The 16,408-nt window shown below is 35.1% G+C and overlaps 1 protein-coding gene across 1 annotated transcript in view; it reads left to right on the forward strand.

The window, feature by feature from the left end:
* The window catches only part of ICE1 (interactor of little elongation complex ELL subunit 1), a 77,755-nt gene that overhangs the window by 38,742 nt on the left and 22,605 nt on the right, over positions 1 to 16,408 (forward strand). Inside the window, exons 14-15 of the mRNA XM_044665368.1 lie at positions 1,250 to 6,199; positions 10,968 to 11,136. Of these exons, the coding sequence (XP_044521303.1) occupies positions 1,250 to 6,199; positions 10,968 to 11,136 (5,119 nt within the window). The remainder of the gene's footprint in view (positions 1 to 1,249; positions 6,200 to 10,967; positions 11,137 to 16,408) is intronic.

A 16,408-nucleotide genomic window follows, 5' to 3' on the forward strand; every position in this document is an offset into this window, starting at 1 on the left:
CCCTTTTTTATTACTATGCCATATTCACTGCAAAAGTGGAAGGTAAATTCATAAGATGAAGGATCATTTTGGATTTGTTTTTTGTTTTTGTTTTGGGGTCTCCAGGACCTAAAAGAATCTCTCTTTGATGAGGTAATGAGTCTTTTTGTGCTTTGTATGATATGGTATTTAACAAATTAAGGGGAGGAGGAGTATAACATAGGGATGATTCTACTGTACTGGGCTATAATCAGATCACTTCTGGAGTTTTGTTTTAGAATTATCATTGATAAACTGTAGAATTTTTACAGGAGGGTGAGGTGAGTAGGATTGTTAAGATCCTCAAGTGCTTCCATACCCTTTGGTTGAGGGGAGATGGGCATGTTTAGCCTGGAGAATAGAAGACATGAAGACATGGAAGCTGGCTTTAAGTGTTTGTCTTTATGTGGAAGAACTTAGATTTGTTCTGATGTTCCCAAAAGTAGGTATAATGAGCAGAAGTTGTAGAGAGGAAGGTTTTTCTTATTATTGCAGCTATCCAAAAAGTATAATGGACTGCTTCAGGTTTTGTGGTTATTTCTTCCTCATTAGAAGTTTACAAGCAAAGTCTGAACAATGCCTTTGTTAAAGATTGATTAGGATGTTTAGGGTATTGTGGTTTAGTGTGTTTAGAGTATGGTTTGATAAAGTCCCTTCCAGGACTGAGATTCAATTTTTGATTTTCTGAAGGTCATAGTACCCTTTTCAACTCTAATCTTTTTTTCACCTGTTAAGATTTATGGGTCAAATATTAAATGTTTTTGCAACAACTAATCTTAGCTCCCTCTTATGGCAATAGGTTTACAAAGTGAAAGACCACAAAAAGTTAGTGTGAGGTGCATATAATGTAACTAACTTTAACATGACAGCAAATTTTATTAATATCTATCTACTTCATTTTCTTTTGCTGTAGTGTTAACCTTAATAATAAAAATAATGAAAGCATATGCTAATGTTACTCAGTGCCAGGCTTAGCCTATGCTGATAGAAACTTGATGGTGTTAAGTAGTTAGCATTAACTACCAAATAAAGATAACTCATTGTGAAAGTTGATAGATATTACATGAACATCCTTTTTTGATGAACAGCAGCTATTTAATAAAGATCTTAGTAAATTTCATTAAACGTCTTGGAGGCGTGTGGTACATTATGAATCTGTTGAACTTGAACTATTTATTTGATTAAGGAAAATGAGGTAGTTAATCATCATGTGTTTTTTTTTCCTCCCCAGGAGGACTATTTTGGAGATTTTACAGATTCCAGTGAAGAAGAATTGGTTGGTAGCACACATGCTATGCAATCTCTTTTAGAAAATGGTACAACTGAGTCACCAAATACTTTAAACTCTTCTAGTATGAAAGAAGAAAGTAGCAGACTTACAGAACAGCCTGAATCAGATCTTAGAACCCAAGATTCAGTGTTTCCGGAAAGGAATGAAGAAAGAGCTTTTGGATGTGACATTTTAACAACAGAATTAAAATTTGAGGATTCAAAAAAAATAGTTATGCCTTTTTCAGGTTCTGGCATATTATCCTGTAAAGAGCATTCTGTAGTGTCATATGAGAATACAGAAGATGAAAATAATTGTGTCTTAGATAAAGGTGTCTTAACACAAGATAATAAGGTAAGGAACAATGCATCACTGCAAAGTAAAGAAGCATCCTTTAGAATCCACTGTGTACCCTCTGAAATTGAGAGTTTACAGAAGATATCTGACAATGTAGCACAAGTGACAGATCATGCTGTTTTAAATGAAAAACTAAGTAATTCTTTGCTTAGCCAGGAAAAGTTAGTTGCAGCAATTACCTCTGAAGGAAAAAACTCTTTGCCAGGAGCTGAGCCACAAAATTCAGAATTTATTAAACAGGCACCTATTAGTGGACTCACCTCTGAAAATGAAAAAACACTCTTGATCTCTGAAAATTTCCAAGCAGTCACTGGAGAACTGCCTGGAAAGGAGGCAAAAGATATACAAGAGCTTAATATACACAAACCTGAGTCTAAGCAAAATGTACCCATTGTGATAGATACAAGTGAGATTAATACAAAGGCAGATCTTGTATCCTCTTCTCCCAGTGTTACATCATCTAATTCTAGTAATCCCAAGTTCTCTGCTGATTTAGACTGTAATGATGTATCTTGGAAATTCAATGGGCAGTGTACATTAATTGAAATTGCAAGTACAGACTTGTTAAATAAGACTGTTCATAGTCAACTCCATTACACAGAACAAAATGAAATAATGCAGAATAAAACTTCAGATACCTTATATGAGCAGTCTGAACCTACAGATTATTCTAAAGGAAAAGACACTGTAGAAAAAAACATAGATGCTTTGAGGCCTAATTCAGCAACATCCATGTTTATTGATCAAATCAGCAGTGAGACCAAATGTTCTGATGTATCAAAAGTCACAACTAACATATTTGCACTTGATCAGGCAGCATTTGTGAAAGACACAGATGATGAGCAGTATGAAAATGAAAAACCAGGAATTGAGCTTAATGAAATTAAATCAGAGGATATAATGTCAGCAGAGTCTCAGAGTGACTTGTTAAAGAGAGATCTTGATTTAGACATAGGTGCTTCATGCCACAATAAAGATGTTGGTTTGGTAATAAAGAAAGAATATGAAGGACATCCAGAAGCTAAACTCCAATGTGAACAAGAAGATAAAAAGCAATTACAAACAGAAATGCCTATCATAAAAAGTATGCTGTCATCACCCAAATTGGATTCTCATAGAGAAGAAGTTAATCCTGTAGAACTTAAAGTTGAATGTATTTTAAATAACCAGATTTCAATTATTCCTGAGCAGCTGGATTCTGAAGAGCCCCAAGTTACTAACTTGAAGGATAGTAGATCTCATGTTAAAGAGAAGAGTTTAGCAACTGAGAATACTTACACTGAAAGTGAACAACATATACCATCTGAAACAAAATGTATTGATGAAAAGAAATCCCACTCACTAAAAATCAAGGAAATAGAGAAAATAAACTGTCTCTCAGCAGAAGACTGTGCTTCCTGGAAAACATCAGATTTAAAGTCTTTTAGTGAATCCTTATCAGTAGAAAATTCTTGTTATGATGCAATTAGAAAATTAGCAGTCAGATCTGGAGAAATACCTTTACAGAACCAGAAGGATAATGTGTCAGAAGAAGATAAAAAGCAGGACCTACAAAATCAAGGTCATCTTAAAACCATGAGTGCTAGGGAAGAATTTAATCCATCCACAAATATTTCTCTTCCAGATGATTTGGCCTCAGAAGAAATTTTTTCAAGAGATACTTCCATATCAAATGTTGAAGTCCTAGTTATACCCTTGGACTCTGGGTCTCTTAGTGCTCAGCAGGTTCAGAAAGAGAAAACTCCTGGGGATACATTTTTGAATCCTTATGTGAAAGAAGGATGTGTTTTCTCTTCATCTATAAATAAAAAAGATGAAAATGAGACCCATATTAGCCTAAATGTACTTAATGACATTGTACAGTGCTATGTAGACAGCCAAAAAACAAAACATTCAGAAGATGAGAATGCTGGAATTAGTTATGATAGCAAAAGTAAAAATGAAGTTGAAACTAAAAGTGAAACTAACGAGCAAAGTTTCATCAAAGAACCACAAACACATTTAGGAAAAATTAATACAGCTAATAATACTAATGCATATATGAAAAGGAGAGGCCTTTTCGAAATAGAGTATTTGACATCAGCCCTAAAAGATTGTAATATAAGTGCTATTCCTGAGACAAATGGACTTTCTACATCAGACATATTTAAGCTTCTTGAAAATAACCAGTCAATGGATTATAGTTCAGGGAACTCTGTTTTGGAATGTTTTGACGAGGTAGTAACAAATAAGGAAATGAAAAAAGAACTAAACCCAGCAATAATGTGTGAAGAAAACTTGAAAAAACATTCTCAAATAAAAACTGAGGTTCCCAAAGAGTCAGATGATTCAGAGGAAGATTATCCTTTAAGAAAGGTTAAGTATGCAAGTCAGTTTACCCATTGCTCACTGGGGGAAACCACTAAGACTTATGCCAAAGATGTGCCAGAAATTCAAAACAATTGCAAGGATCTTCATGCTTCATCTACTGGCATCTCCCCATTTCTGAACACCTATAATAACAGTGTCGTAACTGGACATTTGAAAGAAAAATCTTTGTTTTGCAAAATAACTAAATGTTCATCAGACACACAAGTATCATCATTGATTCTAAATTTTGATCCTGAAAGGAAGTCCTGTACTGATAGGTTTATTAATGAAATCTCTCAAAAAGGAGAGCATAAAGAGTATGCAGTTGAGGGAAGAAATGATAATAAAGATACCTTGTTAAAATCTGTAGAGATGAGAAATGAGACAGTTGGAAAATTTATAATTGAAGAAAATACTAGCAATTCAGAAGGAGCAGTGTTACTCCATCATATATCTAGGATGAATTCAGAAACTGTGAATGGATATGGAAAAAATGGTAAGTTGAATTTAAATATCAAAGAATCTGATGATTGGAAGATTATAAAGGATGAAAATCTCGAGTCAAGAACAGACCAAATTGTGGCGCATGAAGTTCCTGAGGCATTCTCTGGAGTGCAAAATGTTCTTCCTGGAGATACCTTAGAAGTCAATGTACTTGATCCAATTGCATCTCCTAAGTATACTCCAAACATTGAACGGGACCAGAGTGATCTCCCATCTAATGAATGTCATTATGATGACTATCCTTCATCGAGACAGAAAGCTAATTCAAACAGTGGACAAAATAGCATCTTTGATAAAAAGAGTTTGTGGAATTCATCTATGTCTGATGCAAGTTTTGACTCTCAAGGAAATAATGAGGTTTCAGAATCACCAAATACTTCCTTTGATAGCACACATGATAATATAGAACTTGAGCCATTTGTTGATTTGGTTAATCAAAGTAAGAGTAGATCAAAAACCTCCAACCAAGAACTGTCAGATAACGTAACAAAGACTTTAGCGAAATCTAAAGTTAAAGTTAGCCAGGGCAAAGTTCTTCGAAAGTCTTCTAGAGTAAAATGCAAGGCAAAAACTCAAAAGAATCATTTAGCTCAGACAGTTTTGGCAACTGCTGATACTTCTACACCAACAAAATGTTCTCCTGATACTTTGAGTAAAATAAGGCAAGAGATGGGGCCACCTTTGCCCCCTTTGCTTGCACCTCTGCTAGCAACACCACCAAGGACTCTTCATCCAGTTTCCCCTCTAATGTCAACCTCTAGTCAGTCTTCTCTAACCTCACCACTTGATGATCTGATTTCTCCATTGCGTGATACTCCAGTCCCTCCACTGATGTCTCCACTATCTGATGATCCACGATACAAATCTCCTCTGCATAGTACTCCATCTCCTTCAGATGCACTGGCCAGTCAGAGAATCTTATCATCTCCATTGCAATTTTGTGCTGCCACACCAAAGCATGCACTTCCTGTGCCTGGAAGGCTTCCTCCATTGGCAGTTGGCAATACCGCATTAGGAGGACCCCAGGAGAACTCTGTAAAAATCCTTGATACCATGTATCCCGAACTATCTGCCAGAGCAAGGACACTTAACATTCTCAAAGGGAATATTCAGCTAAATAGGTGTCCCCCATCAGACTGTAAGAATTTACCAGGGCCTGTGAATCACATTACAGGATTCAAAGCAATCACTTCTACATCAACTGCTTTTGTTAAAACAGGAAGCAGTTCCAGTACTGAGTGTGATCAAGGTAAACTAAAAGATTCTGGGACTGAACTGATGAGTTTCCAGAGTCCCAGTGGGAAAAGACCATTAGTGCCATCATCTATCTTAAGGAGCGCCAAGAGGTTACGTTTAGACAGTGAGTCACCAAAATTGGAGATTAAGGTAGATGTACCAGAAATTATCAAGATGCCCCACACAAGTTCTCCTCAAACTGGAAATGAAATAATACTTGATGACGAGATTTCTTCTGTTCAGGAACCAACAGACAACTCTGTTATAGAATCATCTTTAGCTTTACAGGACCATAAAGAGCCACATGATAAGACTGTGACCAGTGCCCTGAAAAAGATTGCTGAATCACCTTTTGATTTGTTACCTGTCATTCGAAGTCATGTACATGTGGGAAATGTTTCCAAAAAGCCAGTGATGAGGGATCAAGAGAAAGAAGTCATCTGTGAATTTAGTACCACAAAGAAGGTATGTAGATTGGTCTATTGTATGTAATTATACTTGTGCTCAATGCCAGCAGGTTGCAGAGGTCATCTTTTAAAACTGTTTTTGTTTCCTAGTTATGTGACCCTGGGCAGGTCACTTAACCTCTTAGCTCTTACCTTGAAACTAATGTAAGGTATTAGAAGACTGAAGGTAAGGGGTTAATAAAAAAAAAATAATAATAATATAAAACTATTTTTTTTTCAAGAATTGTTAAGAGTCCCCCAAAATTTGGTAACACATAGTTCCTTTATTAACTTTATTTAGCAATTACTATGCATTAGATATTGTTTTTTTAGTCCTTGGAGGCCTAAAGACTTCTCTTAGAAAATATCCTTTACTTAGAAAGCTTATTTAATTGTAATATATTTTATTATATAACAACATCATATAGTAGTGTTTTATAGTGGATAAAGAAGGCAAGAAAATCTAAGTTCATATTCTTTCTCTTGTACATATTAGTTATGTAATTATGAATAAGTAAGTAACTTCATCTCTCAGAGCCCTGGCCGCTGACTACATTATAGATGAGTTGCTGATTTACCTTAGTCTCTGGGTTTCTTATATCAGTGTATACCTAAACATGTTACAATGAGGTCATCTCAGAAGGCAGACTACAGTGGAGGCAGAAATTAGGCTTTGAGTTTAATCTTGAAAAAAGTTGAGGCTGAAGTGATGAGAGAACATTTCACTTATGGGGTAGCCAATGAAAAGGCATGGAGTCAGGAGATGGAGTATCATGGATGAGGGACAGCAAGAAGACCAGTGTAGCTGGAATGCAGAGTGTGCAGAGGGCAATAAATTATAAAAATGCTGCAAAGACAGAAAGGAGCCAGATTGTATATTTAATTGTGGAAGCAAAAGGGAGTCATTGGAGTTTATTGGACAGAAAGGAAATTTGGTTAAACCTGAACTATAGGAAGATCAATTGAGAGCTGAGTGGAAGATGATGGGTTGGAGTGGGGGAAGAATTCTTGAGGTAGGGGAACCAGCTGCAGTAGTCTCTATGCAAGATGATTAAAAGGGCTGCAGCAGGATACAGATGTGTGAATGGAGAGAAGATGTATATGAGAGATGTTAGGGCAAGTCATCATGCATTTATTTAGTACCTTCACTGTGTTGTTGAGGCAAAAAACAGTCTCTGATCCTAAGAAGTTCACATTCAAATGGGGGAAAGGGAGACAATATGTAAGCAACTATGTACAAACAATATATATCCAAGATAAAGTGAGATAATCTTAGGGAAAACTCTAAGATTAAGAAGAATCAGGGAGGTTTGGGGTTTTTTTGGGGGGGTGGGGCTTGTTGTTGTTTTTTGCAGAAGATATGGATTGAATTAAGGCAGGGAAACAAGGAGGTAGAGATGATGAGGGAAGAGGATTCCAGGCATTAGAGACAACTAATGGAAATGTGTGCAGTCAGGAGATGAAGTATCTTAGAGGAGGAACCTCCAGGAGGCCAGTATCACTGGATTGCAGGGTAAGTAGAGGGGAGAATAATATATAAGAAGACAAGAAAAGTAAGAGGAGATTAGGTTATGAAGGGCTTTAATAGTTAAACAGGATTTTATATTTGATCTTGGACGTGATAGAGAAGCAGTGAAATTTATTGATTTGGACGATGACCTAGTAGAACCTGCACTTTAGAAAGATCCAAGGGGCAACTATGGTAGCCCAGAGGATAGAGTGCCAGGTGTAGAGAACCTGGGTTCAAATATGGCCTCCTACACTTCCTAGCTGTGTGACCCTGGGCAAGTCGCATGTCTGACTCTTGCCTCTGTTCTGTCTTTAGAATTGAGACTAAAACAGAAGGTAAGGGTTTTTTAAAAAAGGGAGAATGACAGATCCAATTTGGTAGCTTGTAGGGAATATAGATTAAGGTGGAGAGAGACTTAAGACAGGAAGACCAAACAGCAGCATATTGCCTTCGTTTAAGATGTATACAAAGTGTGGAGAACATTCAATTGATAGGCCTTGGCAACAAATTATACATAGAGGGCAAGAAAAAGGAGCTGCTGAAGATGCCAAAACTTGACAAAAGCTTAAAGCTGTGAGCTGAGTGTGAGTAAGGAGTCCAGAAGGCAAGCCTGAGTTAGTAAGATATTAGGTATCTAAGGTATTAGTCCAACAGTAATAGAGAAATTAGGAAGAGAGTGTGTTTAGTTTGAGGCATGTTGATTTTTAATTATTTACAAGATGTGTAGTCATAATGTCCAAGAATAATTTGGTAATTGAAGACTGGGGATAAGGAGAGAGATTAGGGCTGGACAAATAATTCAAGAAGCATTGGCATAGAGATGATAATTCAGTCCATCAGGGTAATGGGGTCATCAGATGGAATAGTATAGAGGGAAAGGAGAAAGCCATGGACAGATCCTTCTGAGATACTCTTGGTTAGTAGATATGACTTATATGGAGATCCAGCAGAGAAATCTTGCAAGGAGTAGTCAGATGAGTAGGAAGAGAGACTAGCACAGTGTCTGTAGCCTTTACATAAATATTATAAAAAACAATCATCAATTAGCATTCACAAAAATCTAGAGGGTAGTGAATGCCTAGGGAGGGTGATTGACTACTAAGTCTAATGCTTTGAGATCTTTTAGAAGGGATTTATTGAAGGTATGTATTAGTCATCATTTGTATTTTTTTCTTTTTCAAAAATGTATCTCAAAACCAAAATATTTTTGAACATTTATGCTACAGTGGTAAATTTATATCACTAGCATGGTAACTTATCTGAGGACACTCTTTAGAGATTAACTTCTCTTTAAAAACAAAACAAAACAAAAAAATTAAATATCATCTCAGTCTCATAAAATATTTTTATTTGTTTTGTTCCTTTACTAAAAAAATAGTAGGATTTATTAATGCAGCTTTTAAGAATATTTTTAAATGAAAGTACCAAGCCAGATGAAATCTTATATAAAGAAATTGTATATAATGTAAGATGCTATCTAAATGTAAGTTATTAGTAGCATCATTATCATTGTATTTAATACCCAGTATATTTCATAGAACAGTCATGAAGCAGTGTGATCTGTTAAAAACTGTGGAGTAAGAGGAGTCATCTTGAGCAATCCAAATTTGAATCTTAACAGACACTAATTTTGTTACCATGGACAATTAATTTAACCTCTGGTCAGTCTGTTCCCTCATCTCTAAAATAGTAATATGTACCTGTAGTATCTGTTTCATAAGGTTGTTGTAAGAAGCAAATAAAATTTATAACTTGCTTATAAATTTTCAAACACTGTACAAATTTGTTATTCTTCTTTTTAAACCTTTACCTCCTATCTTAGAATCTATATTTTGTATTGATTCCAAGACAAAAGAGCAGTAAAAGCTAGGCAATCATAGCTAGGAAGTGTCTAAGGTCACATTTGAACCCAGACCTCCCATCTCTAGGCCTGACTCTCAATTTAGTGAGCCATTTAGCTGTCTCCTGTTATTATTCTTAATAGTAGTTATCTTAAAAACAGTGCTTGAAATGTCCTAAGAAGATAAGTAGGGAAAGTAAAGAAATAGAAAATGTAAAAAAGGGAAATAGAATAGGCATAATTATAAAGTAAATAAATAACGAATGAGTAGCTTCAAATAGTAAGGAAGTCAGAATTTTGAGACTTGACTTCTTAGGTAATATTAGAACCATTTTTCATGTCGAAATGAGTGGGGAATAGAGAGTTTCTGGAAAGATTTCATCCTTTTAATCAATATTAGGATCCATAGTCCCTGATTTTGCTATTGTCTCTCCCAGCCCCTCCCCCCAATTAAGAGTAAGCATTTGATTATAGCGTCCACTGAGAACCTATTATCCTAAAAGTTATAAAGACTTTAAAAAAACTTCCTTACCTCAATATTAACCACACTATTCACATATCTTTAGCTTGTTTGTTATTATATAATTTTTTTCCCCTTCATTGTGTGAGTACACATAAAAATCTAACATAAGGTGCTATCTATCAGTTGGAATTCAAGTGTAAAGCTGAAATGGACCTTAAATGCCATCTAGTCCAATACCTTAACTTTATAGGTATGTGAATGAAATGCAGAAAAACTAAAGTGATTTTTCTAATGTCCTGTAGGTGGAATCTGGCATGCTACAAATCTTAGACTTCTCCAAATCCAAAACCTTTTCTTCCACATTAAACTGTGTTGTGGGGTGAATTGTAATAGCTGAGGAAACAAAGTCTAAGCAGTGGTATTTTTTGGCAAGGAATGCAGTTTGCAAAACAAATCCAGTCCAGTGCTTCCTCAGAAGGCACAAAGACCACAAGCAAAGAAATCTCAAGGGTTTTATAATGAAGGGACTACAAAAATAGAAGCCACATATAGTAAGTCAAAAAATAGAATAGAATATAGTTGATAAAATAGGACAGAAGTAGGATTGAGTCATCCTGTTTCTTATTTGTGATAAGAACTGAGATTTCCCAGAGTATGAGGCTGCTGATTGATTATATTCACATGCATTCTGTAGAACAGTTAGACAAATAACAACTGATTTCTTAGAAATAACACAATTTACAGGAAAACTCAATTTTAACTCATGAAAGCAAACATTTTCATTCAAACAGCTTTACAAAATGTTGGAGAGTCAATTTGGTTCTTTAAACTGCTCCCCCAGCCCCAACATATCATACTGATAATATTTTGTTTACTTATAAGAGATTTTGTTTTTTTTTCCTCATCAATTGATTGTTCTTGTCTTTACTGAATATAAATGCAAATAATATATTGCTTTTACATTTTTAATACAGCACTTGGCACAGTCCTTGCTTCATGTTATTCTCTCCGAATTGAAAATTCACAAGACATCTTTGGATCACACCTACATTCATGCTCTCTGCAGAGTGTATGTAGGAATATGTCGGCAACTTGGAGACTTGGAAAGAGCCCGACTATTTTGCTATGACTTACTTAAGGAAGGTATGTTGATATGCTGTAACACTGTCTTAGAAATAGTGCCCTTGCTCTCAGTCAGTGAACATTTATTTAGAGCAGTGATTCCCAAAGTGGGTGCCACCGCCCCCTAATGGGTGCTGCAGTGATCAAGGCCCCAACCCTCCTGCCAAGTGCCAGAGATACAAAACAAATACAAATAAAAACCAAGCCAGTCCTTGCCCTCAAGGTCCTTACAGTTTAATGTCAAAATACAACACAAAAGGAAGCTGAAAAGCTAGAAGCAGGGAGTAAAGAGGGACTTGACCGAGGGAACATGAGAGTTCCTACGAAGTCCAGAAACATTGTAACTGGTGAGAGAAAACTGCTGTGCCCCCTCTTTAAATTGAGGCCCTGGAGCCTATAGCCATGCCCTCCGATTTGAGGGTCCTGTCAGAGGGGCAGACCCTGATGAGATGTGAAAACTAGGCTGATTCAATCTTGCAGGATAATGAGATTCCCCAGCAGTCAGTTTCTTAGGTCCAAAGAAATCCAAAAATGGAGTTGGTGAGAAATGGGGAGGTTTCCTTAGATTTGTACTTCCCTTTTTACATTATTCTAGGAAAACATTTGTGTAATTTATAACCCTTTCATATTTGTGAAAGGCCATGAATTTATAAGATATATGCAGTTTTCTACCTAGCAAATATGTCTATGATTTAAATACGTGCCACATTAGCAGTTTCTGTTTAGATGAATGTTTATCATCACTTGTGTCTATTTTTTTTTTCAGTGCATTCAGAAAACACTATATTTAACCTAAAACAAAGACACTCATTTCTAAGCACGTGACAGTTTGAAAACCTTTATCACTCAAGGGGGAAGCAAATAAACAGTTAACCTTCCTGGGCCTCAGTTTTCCTCACGTATAAAACTGAACAAAATAGCCTCTGAGGTTTCTTCTAGCTCTAGATTTACGATCCTATAATTTAATAAGATGAAGATACAATAAGACCCCTGAGATTAGAAATGTCTACACTCTCAAAAACAAGAGAAATGATTAACATGAGAGCTAGCCTTGAAATACTCTTTCACCAATGATTGCTTGACATTTGCTGTGCACAAAGCTTGTCTTAGAATTAATCAGATTATAAAAGATAGCTTGAATTATATCATTTATGGTAAAGTGTCTAAAAGCTCTTTAACGTCCAATATTCCAAGTATTATATTTTATAAAGTTTACTGATAATCACTAGAAGTAAAGGAATAAAAGGGTAATTAACAAAATAAAATCATATGACTAAGTTTTCCTACCTGCTCACAAACTCCACATCCACAGCTGCCACCACAGGAAGAGAAAAGAGCTAGAAAGGGGGCCTTACCAAATTTATAACCTCCCTACATCAGCATGCAACATGAGAAGGAGAGTGGGGTTCTGGGAATTGAAGTTCTGGGGTACAGAAATTAATTACACAATCCCCCCTGTGATTCTTATGGGAAACAAGCAGGTAGAAATCTCCCCAATTTACATGCCTAGTTTCTCCATGGAATCAGTACACATAATCAACTTATATCTCTAAAGATCTTTTACTAGAGGTACATACAATATTGCCCTTTCTAAGGGGAAATTATAATACTTTGGGAACAAAAGGGAAATAAAGGAGAAAGAGAACAAGAACAGTGATTGCTAGGCATATTGACAAAAAGCCAATTCGGGGTCAGTCTCCTTTGGCAAAAGAGTGTACAGTATACAAAATAAATGCATTCAACCCCCGCTTCCCCCAGTTCAATTTCACTACATCTCAAAGTTTCTTCTGGATCGGGGATCCCAGAAGAATGCCCAAGCATCTTTATGAAGGTGTGATGGAGGGGTAAGGGCCTTAGAATTTTCCTTTGATTCCTTTCCAGTCAAAACCTTTGATTTTTCCAGACCCTGATGTTTTAATGCCATATAACTATAACGTGCTATGTTATAAGGTTTTGAGCATTTTGTCCAAAAATATAATTTTCTTTTTGCCAAGATTTTTTTCTTCATGTCTCAAAGCAGTCTCTAGGGCAGGGGTCGGCAATGTATGGCTCTTTCTGCAGGAGCCATAAAGTCAATTTTTTTTCAGGCGCTGTTACAGGAGCGCACTGTGAGCACTGTACAGCTCTCATGAAATTACATTTTAAAAAATGTGGCGTTCATGGCTCTCACGGCCAAAAAGGTTGCCGACCCATGCTCTAGGGCCAGTATAAATTCAGGTGAATACAAATCATTTGTCCATGATTATAATAGCCCTTTGAATGAAGCTGCCATGTTTAACTGCTTTTGACTGCCACTGTGAATTAAAATAGATATCTGAATGCTATAGCTATAGATGCAGTATAAGTTGCCCATATCTCAAGACTATTTTGTGTGAGTTTTAATAAAGAGCACATATATTACCTGTACATTTTTAGATTGATGATATTCATCTTTTCTGTAATTATTAGACCTTTTTACATGCTATTTTTTTCTTTTACCTTTTTCTAAAGGCATTTTATGACTTTTTTTTTTTTTTTACTATTAAGGTAAATTAAAATTTCTTTTATGGATTTTGGTATACAACTTGAGTATAATAGAACCCGGGTTATAAATCACTAGTTTTGATCTTTAAAATTTAAATTATTATTAACTTTAATCTTTTTATGGCAAAACTTTCATCCTAGGGTAACTTCCTACTACTGATACGTGTTCCCTTGCTTGTCTACGTGTATTCTTAAAAAAGGCAAACTTAATTCTATGTCTTTTTTGTTTGTTTTCTTTAAATGTTTGTTTATTTCTAAGTATTTTCAATGGTTACATGATTCATGTTCTTTTACTCCCCTTTTCCCTCTCACCTCCCAGAGCCAATAAGCAATTCCACTGAGTTATACGTGTATTATAACTCAGTACTTGTTTTTCTATTATTCATTTTTGTAATAGAGTAAACTTTTAAAAACCAAAATCCCAAATTCTTTGCCCAAATAAGCAAATGATCAATCATGTTTTCCTTCTGCATTTCTTCTCCCACAGTTCTCAATGTGGTTAGCACTCTTTCTCATAAGTCCTGGATCATTACTTTGCTATCAGTAGCAAAGTCAATCACATATGATCTTCCCACAGTGTTTCACTTTCCGTGTACAATGTTCTCCTGGTTCTGTTCATTTCACTCTGCATCAGTTCATGGAGATCTTTCCAGCTTGTATGGAAATCAAGCAATTTATCTTTCCTTATAGCACAATAGTATTCCATCACCATCATATACCACAATTTGTTCAGCCATTCCCCAATCGAATGGCACCCCCTCATTTTCAATTTTTATGTCCTAGGGCATAATTTCAAATTGCCTTCCAGAATGGTTGGATCACTTCACAACTCCACCAGCAATGCATTAGTGTCCCAATTTTGCCACATCTCCTCCAATATGTATCACTTTTTTTACTGTCATATTGGCCAATCTGCTAGGTTTGAGGTAGTACCTCAGAGTTGTATTTATTTGCATTTCTCTAGTCAGGAGAGATTTAGAACACTTCCATGTGATTATTGAATAGTTTTGATTTCTTCATCTGAAAACTGCTTCCCTTGACAATTGTGGAATGATTTGATTAATTATAAATTTGACTTAGTTTTTTGTATATTTGAGAAATTGGACCTTTTCTCAGAAAATTTAATTTTTTGCCCACTTTGTTGCTTCATTCTAATTTTGGTTGCATTGGTTTTGTTTGCACAAAACCTTTTTAATTTAATATAATCAAAATTATTCATTTTACTTTTTGTAATGTTCTCTGTCTCTTCGTTGGTCTTAAATTCTTCCCTTTCCCATAGATCTGACATGTATACTATTCTATGTTCATCTGATCTACTTATAATTTCCCTCTATATATAGGTCATTTATCCATTTTGAATTTATCTTGGTATAGGGTGTGAGATGTAGTTCTAAACCTAATTTTTCCCATACTGTTTTCCAATTTTCCTAACAGTTTTTGTCAAATAGCGATTTCTGGTTCCAAAAGCTGGGATCTTTGAATTTATGAAACACTAGCTTGCTGAAGTCATTTACCCCAAGTCTATTGCATTGATCAACCCTTCTATCTCTTAGCCACTACCATATTGTTTTGATGATCACTATTTTGTAGTGCATTTTAAGATCTGATACTGCTAGGCCCCCATCCTCCACATTTTTTTTTTTTTCATTCGTTCCCTTGATATTCTTGATCTTTTGTTCTTTGAGTTGAACATTGTTCAACTCAAAGAATTTTTTCTGATTCTTTAAAAAAGTTTTTTGGTAGTTTGATAAATATGGCAATAAATTTATTTAGATAGGATTGTCATTTTTATTATATTAGCTTATCCTGCCCAAGGAGAATTAATGTTTTTCCAGGTCTATAGATCTAGTTTTATTTGTGTGAAGTGTTTTGTAGTTGTGTTCATATAATTTCTGAGTTTGTCTTGGCAGATAGATTCCCAAATATTTTATATTGTCTAGTTTGATTTTAAATGGAGTTTCTCTTTTAACTCTTGCTGCTGAGTTTTGTTGGAAATATATAGAAATGCCAATGATTTATGTGGATTTAATTATATGTCTGTTTTAAAGAAAGATAGTTAGGAAGCTGAATTTTTTCCATTTGATCTATCCAAATCCAAATGATTTCTAATATATATATATATGTATATATATATACATAATATTTTGTATTATTTGCTCCCTTCATTGGTACAAAAATATATTGGTTCATTAAGGGTTAGTACCATTTATTATTGTGAAAAATAGGTTTTGGTCTTTTGGGATCTGAATCATATCTTTGAAGGAAAAAATGTTTTTTCTATTAGACATTTTAGAAAAGAAATGTTCTTTGAAAGGTGATTCTGACCATCATATAACGTATAGGTAGTAGTGCTAATTTTAGAATCCAAGGCTTGTATTCAGATCCTCTCAGCTGCTTATTTAGATGACCTTGGGCAAATCATCTAAGTTCCTTCATCTCTAAAATGATAAGTTTATATTAGATAAGATACTATATAATAAGATAAGGTAATAATACTATGTGAGATTCAGAGAATGGTACTTTTCAGTGTCTGTTTTCTTAGAAAAAGGAAACTTCTTTTAAAAAATAGAAGTTATTATGAGATTGTTTTGTGACCATTCTAACAAAAGTCAGACTTTTTCTTTAATAATCCTCAGATTTTTGCTTCTTCATTAGCTTTTGCTATATCTCTTATTTTACATACATCTTAAAATGGCATTGTGTTTGATGAATTGAAACTCTTAAGAAATACAAATGGATTTTTGTGTGTCCAGAAAGGGTAGGCTTCTAG

Source organism: Gracilinanus agilis, chromosome 1 (genome assembly GCF_016433145.1).
Source record: "Gracilinanus agilis isolate LMUSP501 chromosome 1, AgileGrace, whole genome shotgun sequence".
Classification (NCBI taxonomy): Eukaryota; Metazoa; Chordata; class Mammalia; order Didelphimorphia; family Didelphidae; genus Gracilinanus; species Gracilinanus agilis.